The sequence below is a fragment of the Notolepis coatsorum genome, assembly GCF_963971535.1.
Source record: "Notolepis coatsorum genome assembly, chromosome: 1".
Taxonomy (NCBI): domain Eukaryota; kingdom Metazoa; phylum Chordata; class Actinopteri; order Aulopiformes; family Paralepididae; genus Notolepis; species Notolepis coatsorum.
The window spans coordinates 158,437,260-158,453,006 of record NC_140165.1 but is presented as its reverse complement, the minus strand read 5'-3'; the positions used below and the strand labels follow the sequence as shown (position 1 = coordinate 158,453,006).

The 15,747-nt window shown below is 42.7% G+C and overlaps 1 protein-coding gene across 1 annotated transcript in view; it reads right to left on the bottom strand.

Moving 5' to 3' along the window:
* vps13a (vacuolar protein sorting 13 homolog A) overlaps nucleotides 1-15,747 on the bottom strand; it is a 381,735-nt gene that overhangs the window by 61,525 nt on the left and 304,463 nt on the right. The window contains 6 exon segments of the mRNA XM_084308048.1: nucleotides 173-286; nucleotides 10,954-11,068; nucleotides 11,382-11,451; nucleotides 13,364-13,445; nucleotides 15,563-15,606; nucleotides 15,609-15,708. Coding sequence (XP_084164174.1) covers nucleotides 173-286; nucleotides 10,954-11,068; nucleotides 11,382-11,451; nucleotides 13,364-13,445; nucleotides 15,563-15,606; nucleotides 15,609-15,708 — 525 coding nt within the window.

The following is a 15,747-nucleotide window of genomic DNA, read 5'->3' as shown; positions in this document are numbered from 1 at the left end:
TCCTGCTGATCATTCTGGTTTTTGTTTCATGGCTCTTGAAGAGTTCTATCTTGGTGCATTTAAAAACATCCCCCTCACACACGTAGGCATGCAAACACATACAGTATACAGTACTCTCACCTTGATGGGTGAAATAATACTCTCACCTTGATGGGTGAAATAATACTCTCACCTTGATGGGTGAAATGTGGAAGTATTCATATAGGCTGATGGGGGAGTTGTCAGCAGATGAGCCATGGTTGAGTTCTGCCATCAGATACTCAATGTCCTTCTCAAACAACTCCACCTAGAGAGAGAGAGAGAGAGAGAGAGAGAGAGAGAGAGAGAGAGAGAGAGAGAGAGAGAGAGAGAGAGATTTTTACTAGTCTGTATATATGAACATCATATAGTATATATAACCTACTGTAACAAAGGTTTTACTAGTCTGTATATGAACAGCATATACCTGTAGTATAAAACCTAACAGTCAAGTTAACAAAGGTTTTACTAGTCTGTATATATGAACAGTGTATATAGTATATATAACCTAACAGTCAAGTTAACAAAGGTTTTACTAGTCTGTATATATGAATAGTGTATATAGTATATATAACCTAACACAGTCAAGTTAACAAAGGTTTCACTAGTCTGTATATGCAGCTTATAGTACTGTATATAGAATCGAACACAGTCAAGTTAACAAAGGTTTCACTAGTCTGTATGCATCTTATAGTACTGTATATAGAATCGAACACAATCAAGTTAACAAAGGTTTCACTAGTCTGTATACTGTATATGAACAACTTATAGTATAGAACCTAACACAGTAACACAGTTGTGTGTATTCTTCTAAAATGACGGCTTTGTTAATGCACCATATCCTCATAGCGATTGGCCAAAGGGACAGTGGTGTGTGCTAGTTCCAAAGAGTTAATCCCAGAGGTGGGACCAAGTCATTGTTTTGCAAGTCACAAGTCAGTCTCAAGTCTTGGTACTCAAGTCCCGAGTCAAGTCCCAAGTCAAGAGAGGCAAGTCTCGAGTCAAGTCCCAAGTCAAGACTGACAAGTCCCAAGTCGAGTCCCAAGTCCTAACCTTTGAGTTTCGAGTCCTAAACAAGTCATAATATGCGCTTCACCAAAAAAATTCATTATCAACTTGTTGGCAAAGCATAATCTAATTACTATAAATGTAATAATATTCAGAATCAGGGTTAGTCTTACAACTAGATACATTTGGGCAAGAGCTGCTTGAGAAAACCAGTTCAGGAGTATATTGAGAAAAAAAATAATAAGGATCACCATATCCATTTTAAAGGTAGGATAACAATAACCAAGATATTGTCTTCCCACTTGGACCAATCATTTATTTAACGTCTGCCTGCCCTGTATATACAGTCTAATGAGTCTATGGCACATGATCCATAATAGCAGATCCCGGTCAACTAACTAGTCTACCTTAACCCTTTATCAATTTTGGGGTATAAAAAATCTGTACTGAAATGACATGGCATCTCTGCATTTCGTATATTAGGTAGTTTATTAGGTATTAGAATTAGGTAGGGCCTAATTCGTGCGTGAGTTCTCTCTCTCTCTCTCTCTCTCTCTCTCTCTCTCTCTCTCTCTGATCAAATAACAAACTCAGCAAGGCCAACAGCTTCTCAGTTACAGTGGGTGACAATATTGTCACAAGGAAAGATGAAATTACATACCTGGGTTCCATCCTAAAGGCAAATCTTTCCTGTGACAAAATGGCATCCAATGTAATAAAAAAAAGTCAACCAACGAACTAGATTCTTGTACCGGATCTCCTCTCTGGTAAACAAGAATACCCTGAAGAAGGGTACTACGACTATGCTTGCACCTCATGGTACCAAAGCACCTCAAAGGCACTAAAAACAAGATTACAAACATCACAAAACAAACTGGTCAGACTACTACTTGACCTTACTCCTAGAACCCACCCCCACCCCCTCCTAATAGACAGTCTCCTCCCCACCGCATGTATATATTCTCTCCCCGCCGTGTGTATATTTCTTTCCCACCCACCCACCCCCTCCAAATGTACAGTCTCCTCACCACCGTATGTATATTTCTCTCCCACCCACCCACCCCCTCCTAATGTACAGTCCCCTCCCCATCATATGTATACTCTGTCAGGATCTATGGGTAACAGTACTGTATATTTGAATACCGTATATGTCACAAATGTATCAGTACTAAATACCTGTATGTCCCTATGCGATAAATGTCATGTATGTTGAGTATGTCATAAATGTCAATATGAATTGAAAATGGGGGACCCTGATGTAAACAAGACAAACGTCTTTCTCTGGTCTGCATCCCCTTAACAATTGTGTGTATTGAGCCGTACTGTATTGTACCCATTCTGCAATCTGTTAAATAAAGTTTTCATTCATTCATTCACTCACCCCTGCCCACTTTGACAACCTAGGATGGCTTAGAGTAGACGGCAGAGTACAGGAGCTAAGTTAACAATATACTCGTTATCACCATACATAAAGATTTTCCGGGAGTAAATACTTGATATCTTAGTCATAACAAGACGTTATAATTGTTCATTCATCGTTCATGTTGCCAATGTAAACAGACTGCACAGCGCGCACATTAGATATACACAGATATGAAACGAGTCATACGGAACGTATAACGGAGGCTTAAATTAGACCAATGTGACTCAAACTCATGACAGTATACACATACTCCAAACATTCTCCAAAACCATTACTAATGCCAAAGCTTCTTTCTTTCACCATAGGATCGAGGCCTCTGCCAAGAATCTTCGCAAACTGCATGCTACCATGTCCTCCCTCCTCACTCCCCCCCCCCCCACCTCCTCCTCCCTCATCTTTTTCTGCCGAAGACTTTGCGATCTTCTTTGAGGAAAAAGTGGAGAACATCCGCAGCTCCTTCTCCCAACCCCCACCCATTCCAAACGCTGAATCGAGAACCTCATCCTTCACTCTGTCATCTTTCTCTCCCATTACAGAAGCCGAGACCCTGACACTGGTAACGTCGAACCGTCCGACTACATGCCAGCTGGACCAGCTACCCTCCCCACTCCTCCAGACCATAGCACCGGACATCCTCCCATTCCTAACTGCAACCATCAACTCCTCACTCAACTCGGGGGTGGTCCCCACCTCCCTAAAACAAGCCAGAGTCACGCCCCTCATAAAAAAACCAACCCTGAACCCCACCGTCATAGCCAACTATCGTCCTGTCTCTCTTCTCTCCTTCCTTTCTAAAACACTTGAACGTGCTGTATCCAACCAACTTACTGCTTATCTCTTACAGAATGACCTCCTAGACCCCAATCAGTCTGGCTTCCGGACTGGCCACTCCACAGAAACGGCCCTCATTGCGGTCACAGAGGCACTTCACTTAGCAAAAGCGAAAGGCCTCTCCTCTGTCCTGATTCTCCTAGATCTATCTGCAGCCTTCGACACAGTCAACCATCAGATCCTCCTCGCGGCCCTCGCAGGAATGGGAGTGGCTGGATCTGCGCTGACATGGCTGACATCATACCTCAATGACCGCTCCTACCAAGTGTCATGGAGAGGGACTCTGTCGGCCACCCGCCCCCTTCGGACGGGTGTCCCCCAGGGCTCGGTCCTAGGACCCCTTCTCTTCTCCCTCTACACTAAATCACTGGGTAACATTATCACGTCTCATGGCTTCTCATATCATTGTTATGCCAATGATACTCAACTCTTCCTCTCCTTCCCTCCCTCAGATATCCACGTCTCTGAGCGGATCTCGGCCTGTCTGTCCGACATCTCCGCCTGGATGACGACCAACCACCTCAAACTGAACCTAAGCAAAACAGAATTGCTCCACCTGCCGGCCAAATCCTCCCCCCTGACCGACCTCTCCATCACAGTCGAGAATGCAGCTGTGACCGCGTCCCCGACCGCCAAGAACCTTGGTGTTGTCCTCGACGACCAGTTGAACTTCTCTGCTCACATCGCAGCGACAACCAGAACCTGCAGATTCCTCCTGAGCAACGTCAGAAGGATACGCCCATTCCTGACAAAAGAAGCCACCCAACTCCTCGTCCAATCAACAGTCATCTCCCGCCTCGACTACTGCAACGCACTGCTAGCTGGCCTCCCGGCCACTGCCACCAAGCCTCTTCAACTCATTCAAAACGCAGCGGCCCGCCTGATCTCAAACCTACCGAAGTCGGCCCATGTCACCCCACTTCTTAGGGACCTGCACTGGCTCCCCATTGCTGCACGTATCCGCTTGAAGGCCCTCGACCTAGCATACCGTGCGGCAAAGGGAACCGCTCCCGCCTACCTCCGGTCAATGGTCTCTAACTACACACCCTCAAGACCCCTACGCTCTGCATCTTCTGGCCGCCTCAGATCTACTCCTATCCAAGCTCCCGGAGGGTCATCAAAGAGAAGCCGCCTATTCTCAGTCCTTGCCCCACAATGGTGGAATGAACTACCCATCCCAGTTAGGACAGCCGAATCCCGTCCAATCTTTCGCCGTCGACTAAAGACTCACTTCTTCAACCATTATCTGAAATGATAAAAAAAATAAAAATAAAAAATAAATCTAACCCCGACTAACCTTACTGTCATGCACTTGTCCTAATAAACTAACCTACACTGTAACACGCAACACTTTGATGAACATTGTTACTCAGCTGATAGAGTTATACCCTTCTTGGTGTCTTGTCGCACAGAACTTGTAAGTCGCTTTGGATAAAAGCGTCAGCTAAATGACTAAATGTAAAATGTAAATGTAAACATACACAGACGCACAAAATTGAATCTGCATCGATTAACTGATAATCAAAACCCAGTTTAAGCCATTAAACCCCTGTACCGAATCACCGAAGCCAATACGCACACACTGGAACTGGAAAGGTTTACCAAACATACACTCCCGGCATTCATAACTCGGACAATTATATTATTATTAACATCCCGCATTCGAAGAAAAGATATCCTGACCCTCATACGTTCATCTTCCATACCCATACTTCCATAACATAACTGACTTACCCAAACAACGTGTTCCCGGGTCCACATTCAGCAACAAAGAAATCCGTACTCTCAAAAAAAGAAAAACGTTTCGATACCCGAATCCACAATCATCCGATGTCTGGAAGTTTACCCATGGTCCATTCGATCTTAATAAACAGACGACCACCGGTCCAAAAGACAAATAGTGAGGATATCCATGTGTAAAAACTCGATTACTGGGGGCCGCCATGACAGTCTACACTGGAAGGTAAACAAAACACGCCCACTATCTCCGCAGGTGACACTGGAGCCGAGAAGCCGGCTGCGCGAATGAAGTGTATTTGCTGGAAATTTATTAATTCACGGCACATTTAATAACATAATTTTTAATCGTTGGGCATGTGGGAATGTATCAAGTCTTCTCAAGTCAATAGGCTCAAGTCCAAGTGAAGTCACGAGTCATTGGTGATAAAGTCAAAGTCGAAGTCAGAGTCTTTTTTTATTTGGTCAAGTCAAGTCCAAAGTCATCAAATTCGTGACTCGAGTCTGACTCGAGTCCAAGTCATTAGCCCCTTTCGTGACTTTCGGTTTGCAAGCCTGGGGCTTTTGTGACCGCAGTCACATTTACGGCGCGATTACCCAGTAAAGAAACAACCAAGCGTGATCGCGGGGCTCGGGGTGTGTCAAAAACATATCAGATCTGAATTTCAGAGATACCCAGCGTACAATATGGGTTTAACACAGCTTCACGATGGGGTCTGGAAGCTCGGAGTTGCTAATAAACATTTTAAATCATTTTCATAAAACGAGTGTACTCACGGAGCGAACCTTGGCAAAATGGCTGGTGCATCCAGCGATCACTGCGCTCCCTATCGGTCCCTGTTGGTCATTACCTATAGGCCATTACAGGGTAAAATCTGCTGAGCGCGTCTCCTGTGTATTGTTGTAATGACCAACAGGGACCGATAGGGAGCGCAGTGATCGCTGGACGCATAGATATATATATATCTATGGCTGGACGCACCAGCCATTTTGCCAAGGTTCGCTCCGTGAGTACACTCGTTTTATGAAAATGATTTAAAATGTTTATTAGCAACTCCGAGCTTCCAGACCCCATCGTGAAGCTGTGTTAAACCCATATTGTACGCTGGGTATCTCTGAAATTCAGATCTGATATGTTTTTGACACACCCCGAGCCCCGCGATCACGCTTGGTTGTTTCTTTACTGGGTAATCGCGCCGTAAATATAAGTGACTGCGGTCACAAAAGCCCCAGGCTTGCAAACCGAAAGTCACGAAAGGGGCTACCAAGTCATGTGACTCGAGTCCACACCTCTGGTTAATCCTGTCTGAAATGTTCTGTCCGTCCAAAATGGACACAAATGTGGCGGAGAAAGAAACATCATCAACCCAAACAGACAGAGACAGGGACAGACACTCCTCATTGAAACATAATTACAAACAAAAATAGATGGCCAGACTCAGTTCATAAGTCTGTTCAGTAAAGGCTCATAGGTCTATACTGTTCAGTAAAAGCTCATAGGTCTATACTGTCCAGTAAAAGCTCATAGGTCTATACTAGGGATGTCCCGATCCGATCATCGACAAAAATAAATAAAATTGGTTTTATTTTTATTTTTTACTTTTATTTTTTTATTCAACAAACATGACCATGTTCACGTCTTAAACTCATACTGAGGCCTTAGTTTTGGTTTTAAATTATTGCATATCATCATTAATTTATTTATTGTCACACAGAGCAGAAGAATTTTGCCAAAACAAACCAATAGTATCCAGCTGCAGAACGGCAGACCAGCCACACTCTCAGACCCAAACGCATTTCCTTTGATTTAATTATACATCAAATTATTTATGTCAAGGATTGCAATGCCTCGCTTGAATGAAGTTAACTTTTCACCTGGATAACGTCAACATTCAGGGTGAATGTAATGTGAGAAATTGGGATAAAAAAAATAAAAATAAAATCTTTATATATTTTTTTGATCGGATCGGGAAAGATCGGTATCGGTAGATACTCAAAATCACATGATCGGGATCGGATCGGGAGCAAAAAAATGTGATCGGGACATCCCTAGTCTATACTGTTCAGTAAAAGCTCATAGGTCTATACTGTTCAGTAAAAGCTCATTAGTCTACTGTTCAGTAAAATCTCATAAGTCTAAACTGTTTGATTGATTGATTGAAAACTTTATTAACAGATTGCAGGGGGGTTGGGTAGGCGGGGTGGGGAAAACTGTACAAGCAAAACTGTACATTGGAATATCGACGAAACCTTACTTGGTCCCAAGAAGAGGGTCCCGTGTATTATTGAGTTAGGACATTTACTGTACATTTACAGGGGCCAGTTTCGAATTGCAGTCTTCCGTAGGTGCTCTTTGAGAGTGGTTTTGAAAGTGGGTAGTGATTCACATTCCTTTACAGCTTTGGGTAGGGCGTTCCACATTGATGTGGCATAATTGCAAAACGTGTTTAGTCCCTTGTTTGAGCCGAATCTGGGTTTAACATGATTTGTGGAGCTCTCTCTGGTGTTGTGGTTGTGGTATTCACTGACCTTTGGGAAGTATTTTGACATGTACATGGGTACCTTGGTCGTGTAGTGTATCTTGTAGACCAGGCCCATTGCAAGTTGCTGTACTTTGTCGTCTACTCTAAGCCATCCTAGGTAGTCAAAGTGGGCAGGGGTGAGATGGGTTCTAGGAGTAAGGTCAAGTAGTAGTCTGACCAGTTTGTTTTGTGATGTTTGTAATCTTGTTTTTAGCACCTTTGAGGTGCTTTGGTACCATGAGGTGCAAGCATAGTCGGAGTACCCTTGAATGAGTGCTCCTGCCAGAGTCTTCAGGGTATTCTTGTTTACCAGAGAGGAGATCCGGTACAAGAATCTAGTTCGTTGGTTGACTTTTTTTTATTACATTGGATGCCATTTTGTCACCATTTTGTTCAGTATAAGCTCACAAGTCTATACTGTTCAGTAAAAGCTCACAAGTCTATACTGTTCAGTAAAAGCTCACAAGTCTATACTGTTCAGTAAAAGCTCACAAGTCTATACTGTTCAGTAAAAGCTCAAAAGTCTATACTGTTCAGTAAAAGCGCATTAGTCTATACTGTTCAGTAACAGCTCATAAGTCTATTAGGGCTGACCCCGATTAGTCGAATAGTCGACTAATCGATCGAAAGGAGCTGTAGTCGACTGCCAACCTCTTAGTCGAATGCAAAAAAAATTATAAAAAAATATATACATTATGAATTCTTTAAAAAAATAAATGTGCAAATAGGTCTAGAAGTGTGGCTAACGCTAATGGCGCACATACCAGAGGCTAACTGCCTAAGAAAACAGGCACAGAGGCACTGAAAGAGGATTTCACCCATCTAATGAACACACTAGACTAGACAAATATCAAGATGCATGCTTTCGCAGAGGACAAGGAGCCTTCAGTCGACTCCTTCAGACATTAAGCACTTTGAGCTGCACTCCGTGTATGAAAGGTGCTATATAAATAAAGATTATTATTATATTATTAAGCACCCCCCACAGCCCACATTTTTGCATTCAGGGGGGTAGTCGACTATCCAAATCCTTAGTCGGGGACAGCCCTAAAGTCTATACTGTTCAGTAAAAGCCTATTAGTCTATACTGTTCAGTAAAAGCGCATTAGTCTATACTGTTCAGTATAAGCTCATAAGTCTATACTGTTCAGTAACAGCTCATTAGTCTATACCAGGGGTCAGCAACCTTTACTATCAAAAGAGCCACTTTTCCCCCCTCCCACAAAATAAAATGCTCAGGGAGCCGCACAACCTATATTTACTAGGGATGCCCCGATCACGTTTCTTGCCACCGATACCGATCACCGATCGTCGTGAGCCATATCGGCCGATACCGATCGTTTTTGATTAAAAAAAAATTACATTTATTTTATATATATATATATATTTTTTTTTATAAAATATATATATTATATAATTAGACTTGTACTTGTATTATCTGCGAGACATCGCCACCACGCAACAAGCTCCACTGTCTGTGTGTACTCTAGTAGCCTCCAGCTACGGCCAGGATTCTCCGGAGCTGCAGCTGGACCTATACTAGAGTAGCCTCGAGCTACGGCCAGGATTCTCCTGCGCTGCAGCTGGACCCTAGTATTGGTATAACGTTAAATAACATTCAGCAAGCCCTCAGCTCAAATACGCGTCGAATCAGTGTTATAAGACATTGATATCAGGAGCTATCTGTAGCTACTGCTAGCCGGATATATAACGTTGATACAGCGCCTCAGTGAATTATTTAGTTCAATGGGACATTTTGTTTTGAACAGTGAACTAATTTGCGCTAACGTGAGCTAACAGAGTATCATACATGTCTCTAATAGACTATTGCTGGAGCATTTGTTGATATCAGGAGCTATCGGTAGCTGGCCGGCTAGATACCATTCGGTTAGACAATGCCTCATCATGTATTAAACTAAAAGTGAATAGTTGACTGGGTCATTTTGTAACGTTAGCTCAGGGAGACGCCGTCCTCCCGTCCCACTAGACTAGACTAGACCTGTGTTTACATGCGTGCAGGAGGGGCTGGAGGGGGAAGCAGACGCCGCACCACCCGGTGTCTGAGACAGAACTCAGCGGATGAGATCGGTTTTGACGATCGGCGAAAATAAAGCATTATCACCGATCACCGATCGCATATTTATACTGATTATCGGCCGATAACGATCGGTGGCCGATCGATCGGGGCATCCCTAATATTTACCCTTAAAATGAAGATAACAGTGTATAACGTTTTATATATCCCCAAGCATACCCCACATTTAGCATAAAACGCCTGACAATTGCATACCCAAAGTAATTATACTTATAGCACACAGTTTGTTGCATTAATGGAATTACAAAGCAACAAAAAGAAAAAAAATTACTTTTTATTGCTGTTTTTACCTGTTATAACAAAGGAAAACCTCAAACTCTTATGAAGAGGAGAAAAAATACTGGCTGTGTAGACCTATTTTTAAATAAAACACAGAAGAGGAGACAAAACACTGGTGTCTGTAGACCAACTTTGAAATAAAACCCTGAACTATGCAGCTTTATTTGAGTCCTTCCCTTATTTGTGGAACATTTATAAAATAAAAAGTAGTCCACTTTGAAAAAAGACTACCATGTGTAGACCTACTTTGAAATAAAACACAGAAAAGGAGAAAAAACACTGGCATCTGTAGACCTACTTTGAAATAAAACCCTGAACTATGCAGCTTTATTTGAGTCCTTCCCTTATTTGTGGAAAATCTATAAAATAAAAAGTAAATTTTTCGTTGTTCGCAAATTTTGCACCACATATCAGGCATACAGGTAAGCCTGCATCGTTAGTCGTGAAAGCAAATTAATCTGTCCACGCTGAATTAAACCCTCTATTTTCCTCAGACTTCCTTTTTTTGGATTTATCCATGGTTAGCTTACTGGGGGGTCGGAAACTCAAGATTAGCCACTTGCAGACGGCAGGGAGAGGCGCGGGGTGTGACGTACTGTATATTTTAGTTGATGAAATATTTTTGTTGACTAAATATTTTAGTTGATGAAATATTTTTTAATTTCAGTGTCACAGTATGACATCGATCTCCAAAATAAGAGAACAAAAAAGAAATAAAAAAAAATTTGGGCCAGGGAGCCGCAGCTGATGCTAAAGAGCTGCATGCGGCTCCGGAGCCGCAGGTTGCTGACCCCTGGTCTATACTGTTCAGTTCAATCTTGCTCTGTTTTAGAGAAAAATGATAGTCAAAAAACTGTTCACTGTTTGCGTAGTTACTGTGGTTTAGGGCAGTATACTGTTCAATAACAGCTCACAAGTCTATACTGTCTATACTGTCATATCAGTACTTTAGTACTTGTATGTTTAGTACTTGTATGTTTAGTACTTGTGTGTTTAGTACTTGTAATGAGTATCGTCAGTGAAAACATGGTGTTTCTCACCTCCTGCTCAGAGGTGGTGATGCTTGCGTTCTCCGGTGTGAACAGTTCCAGGATGGCGTACAGGAAACCCAGGTCCAACTTCAGATCCATCTCCTGGATCAGAACCTTGAAGTACCTATACACCACAGAACAAAGTTTCACTGAAACTGATATTGACTGATTACCAAATGAGACAATAACATGGGTGGATTATTATTCTATTAACTGATAATGAGAGGGAGAGAGCAATAGAGTGGGTATGGGAGGCAGAGGAGAGAGAACGAGAAATAAGGAAAGGCAGAAAGAGAAAGAGAGATAAAGGCAGAGAGAGATAGAGAGAGGGGAGATGAAAAGGAGACACCATGATTTAGAGATGCAAAGGAGAGACAGACTGTAGACAAATAATTATACATAGCAATAGCTAGAGAGAAAAGGGAGTAAAGACTAACTTGATGCGGGAGATGTCAGAGTGTCCTGCTGTCCTGGTCACAATGCTGATGTCTGTCAGAGGTTTGGGTTCTGAAAGACAGGTAGAGAAAGCAATATAGCTAGCATAACATAACAAAAGGCCATCTGGTGAGAGTTTTTAATCCAAAGCGCCTTACAGAACCATGAGTGCATAAGTTGGTTCCAACCTAATTTCATACTCACCAATGATCATGGTGATCAGTACCATCCATACTGTTCCTCATACTTCAGTGGCTCTGGATAGTTGGCCACAAACCAATGCAAAGTAACTGGGGTCGAGCTCCTGTCTGTACAAGCTGACTGAGGCTCATTGAAATCTACTTTGTGTGCACTGTGGAGTAAATGTCAGTGAGCCTCAGTCAGCTTGTACAGACAGGAGCTCGACCACATTGACTTTGCATTGGTTTGTGGCCAACTATCCGGAGCTAGTAGGAAGAACAGCATGGATTGTGCTGAGAAAGGACTTTACTAATCAACATAATCATTGGTACGTAAGAAATAGGGCTAGGGTTCCTTTAACTAAACAGTTCTCAAAACCACATATATACCAAATATCAGCACGTACAAGGCCTTTGAGAACCCTGAAAGGGGCTATACAAATATATTACTACTATTCATAATATTCTCATGACTTATTTTGCCATACAATATGATGAAAAAGGCGAAGGCCGGACCAGCACTCTCAGATTTAAAAAAATTGTATTTAATGGCAGCCTATAATACAGACATGTTTCGGAACGTGTTCCTTCTTCAGTGTAATAGGCTAGCAGTGATAGCTTATAAAAATGGGAGCTATATACCATGAGGGCAGGAAGTGACATCATAGAGGTGAGCTTGGGAATGCCAGTCAACTTTGACCTCCAGAGTAAGGACTTGATAATGTAGCATGTTGAAAACAAATATATACCAGAAACTAAAATATAGCAAACACCAAATTCTATGAGCAAAGAAAAACAACAACAGAAAGGAAACCTTTCACCATTTGTAAAATAATAGTAATGATAATATACTCATGATAATAAAAGTAATAAAAGTCACTTGTAGGAAACAGGATCACAACTTTTTTCATTCATTCCCTTTGGTACGATGCCATTAATCAAATTAATAATATTAATTTGATTAATGGCATCATATATTATATATATTATATAGGGATGCTCGATATTGGCTTTTTTACCGATACCGATATTCCGATATTGTCCAACTCTTAATTTCGATACCGATACCGATATCAACCGATACCGATATATGCAGGGTTTCCCCCCAAAAAAACTGAATAATTTCAGGTAATTAATAATTTCACTGGATGCATTCAAAAGGCTTTCTAAATGTAAGCATTATCTGTGCAAAATATGATAATTAAAAAAGTAAAAATTAACATTACATATCTCTTGTTGTTGAATTAAACCAACATGCATACTTTTGACAATAAATAAAATAAGAATTGGTTCTTACTTGCTTGCCTGGGTAAATAAAGGTTAAATAAATGTAAAAAAAAAAAAAAAAAAAAAAATGTTTTTTTTCCCCCCCGATACCGATATTTTCCCGATATCACATTTTACTGCCGATATCGGCCGATAATATCGGTCGGCCGATAATATCGGACATCCCTAATATTATAGTAACCTGTCTCCCCCTCTACAGGGTATTGTAGATTAACAAGTCCCTTAAACAATAAGAATGCATTAGGAGAAATAGAGATACGGTACACCCTTAAGAGAGGACAAAGTGGAGCTAATCACTCAAATGTACACTTGCAATGTCAGTAATGGTGTAAATCTCCGGGACAGATGAACTTTTCTTGCATACTCCTCCGTGGTGGAAGAGGGCATACAATATGATGCAATGCCACAGCTCACTGGCCATGATTATCATTTGATGTTAATCACCTGCTGTTTGCAACCAAGATATCTGCAATGGAATGCTATGAATTATTATTATAATTAATATAATTATTATATACCTGAGTCCATGGAGACAGACTTGGGCAGCTTAACGGGGTAGAAAACATAGGGGAAGATGGCTCCAGGCAGCTGATTCTGGATCTGTAGAGAAACAGGAATTCAATTAAAGTCTTCAGAGAGCAGTGCCTTTGACAGAGCTGGTCGTATAACAGTGGAAATCCAGACAGGACTGGAGTTCTCAACCTAACCCTGGATGCAAGAGGGACCGGCGACAAAGCTGTTTTATGCAGTGTCTGTATGCCGTTGATCTGGACACGGTAGGAGCTCTGACCTGTCAGATTCAGATTACTTTATTCACCATATTGTATATACAAATGGAACGTGATTCGACATTACAGTGCATGATTTTCTTTCTCACAAATATGAATAACATAAGAATAAATAAACAAGTAAGTGCAAAACAGGACAAAACAGTGAGACAACAATAAGACAGTAAAAGTGCAGTGGTTTGTATGTGTTTTATCTGGAAGTGATAGGAACTCTCACCTGTATGAGGTTGATCTGGAAGTTATAGGAACTCTCACCTGTATGAGGTTGATCTGGAAGTGATAGGAACTCTCACCTGTATGAGGTTGATCTGGACACGGTAGGAACTCTCACCTGTATGAGGTTGATCTGGACACGGCAGGTAGGAACTCTCACCTGTATGAGGTTGATCTGGACACGGTAGGAACTCTCACCTGTATGAGGTTGATCTGGACACGGTAGGAACTCTCACCTGTATGAGGTTGATCTGGACACGGTAGGAACTCTCACCTGTATGAGGTTGATCTGGACACGGTAGGAACTCTCACCTGTATGAGGTTGATCTGGACACGGTAGGAACTCTCACCTGTATGAGGTTGATCTGGACACGGTAGGAACTCTCACCTGTATGAGGTTGATCTGGACACGGCAGGTAGGAACTCTCACCTGTATGAGGTTGATCTGGACACGGTAGGAACTCTCACCTGTATGAGGTTGATCTGGACACGGTAGGAACTCTCACCTGTATGAGGTTGATCTGGACACGGTAGGAACTCTCACCTGTATGAGGTTGATCTGGACACGGCAGGTAGGAACTCTCACCTGTATGAGGTTGATCTGGACACGGTAGGAACTCTCACCTGTATGAGGTTGATCTGGACACGGTAGGAACTCTCACCTGTATGAGGTTGATCTGGACACGGCAGGTAGGAACTCTCACCTGTATGAGGTTGATCTGGACACGGTAGGAACTCTCACCTGTATGAGGTTGATCTGGACACGGCAGGTAGGAACTCTCACCTGTATGAGGTTGATCTGGACACGGCAGGTAGGAACTCTCACCTGTATGAGGTTGATCTGGACACGGTAGGAACTCTCACCTGTATGAGGTTGATCTGGACACGGCAGGTAGGAACTCTCACCTGTATGAGGTTGATCTGGACACGGTAGGAACTCTCACCTGTATGAGGTTGATCTGGACACGGTAGGAACTCTCACCTGTATGAGGTTGATCTGGACACGGTAGGAACTCTCACCTGTATGAGGTTGATCTGGACACGGTAGGTAGGAACTCTCACCTGTATGAGGTTGATCTGGACACGGTAGGAACTCTCACCTGTATGAGGTTGATCTGGACACGGTAGGAACTCTCACCTGTATGAGGTTGATCTGGACACGGTAGGAACTCTCACCTGTATGAGGTTGATCTGGACACGGTAGGAACTCTCACCTGTATGAGGTTGATCTGGACACGGTAGGAACTCTCACCTGTATGAGGTTGATCTGGACACGGTAGGAACTCTCACCTGTATGAGGTTGATCTGGACACGGCAGGTAGGAACTCTCACCTGTATGAGGTTGATCTGGACACGGTAGGAACTCTCACCTGTATGCGGTTGATCTGGACACGGTAGGAACTCTCACCTGTATGAGGTTGATCTGGACACGGTAGGTAGGAACTCTCACCTGTATGAGGTTGATCTGGACACGGTAGGAACTCTCACCTGTATGAGGTTGATCTGGACACGGTAGGAACTCTCACCTGTATGAGGTTGATCTGGACACGGTAGGAACTCTCACCTGTATGAGGTTGATCTGGACACGGTAGGAACTCTCACCTGTATGAGGTTGATCTGGACACGGTAGGAACTCTCACCTGTATGAGGTTGATCTGGACACGGTAGGAACTCTCACCTGTATGCGGTTGATCTGGACACGGTAGGAACTCTCACCTGTATGCGGTTGATCTGGACACGGTAGGAACTCTGTCGAGGGAGACACTGTACTCTATTTTAACTCCAGGCAGGAAGTTCCTTCTGAGAGGAGCGTCGTAAGGCTGCAGAATCCTCATGTCCGCTCCTTTAGGAGTCAGCCACACCTGGGGAGATAAAGAATAATAACAGTAACATTTTAAAAG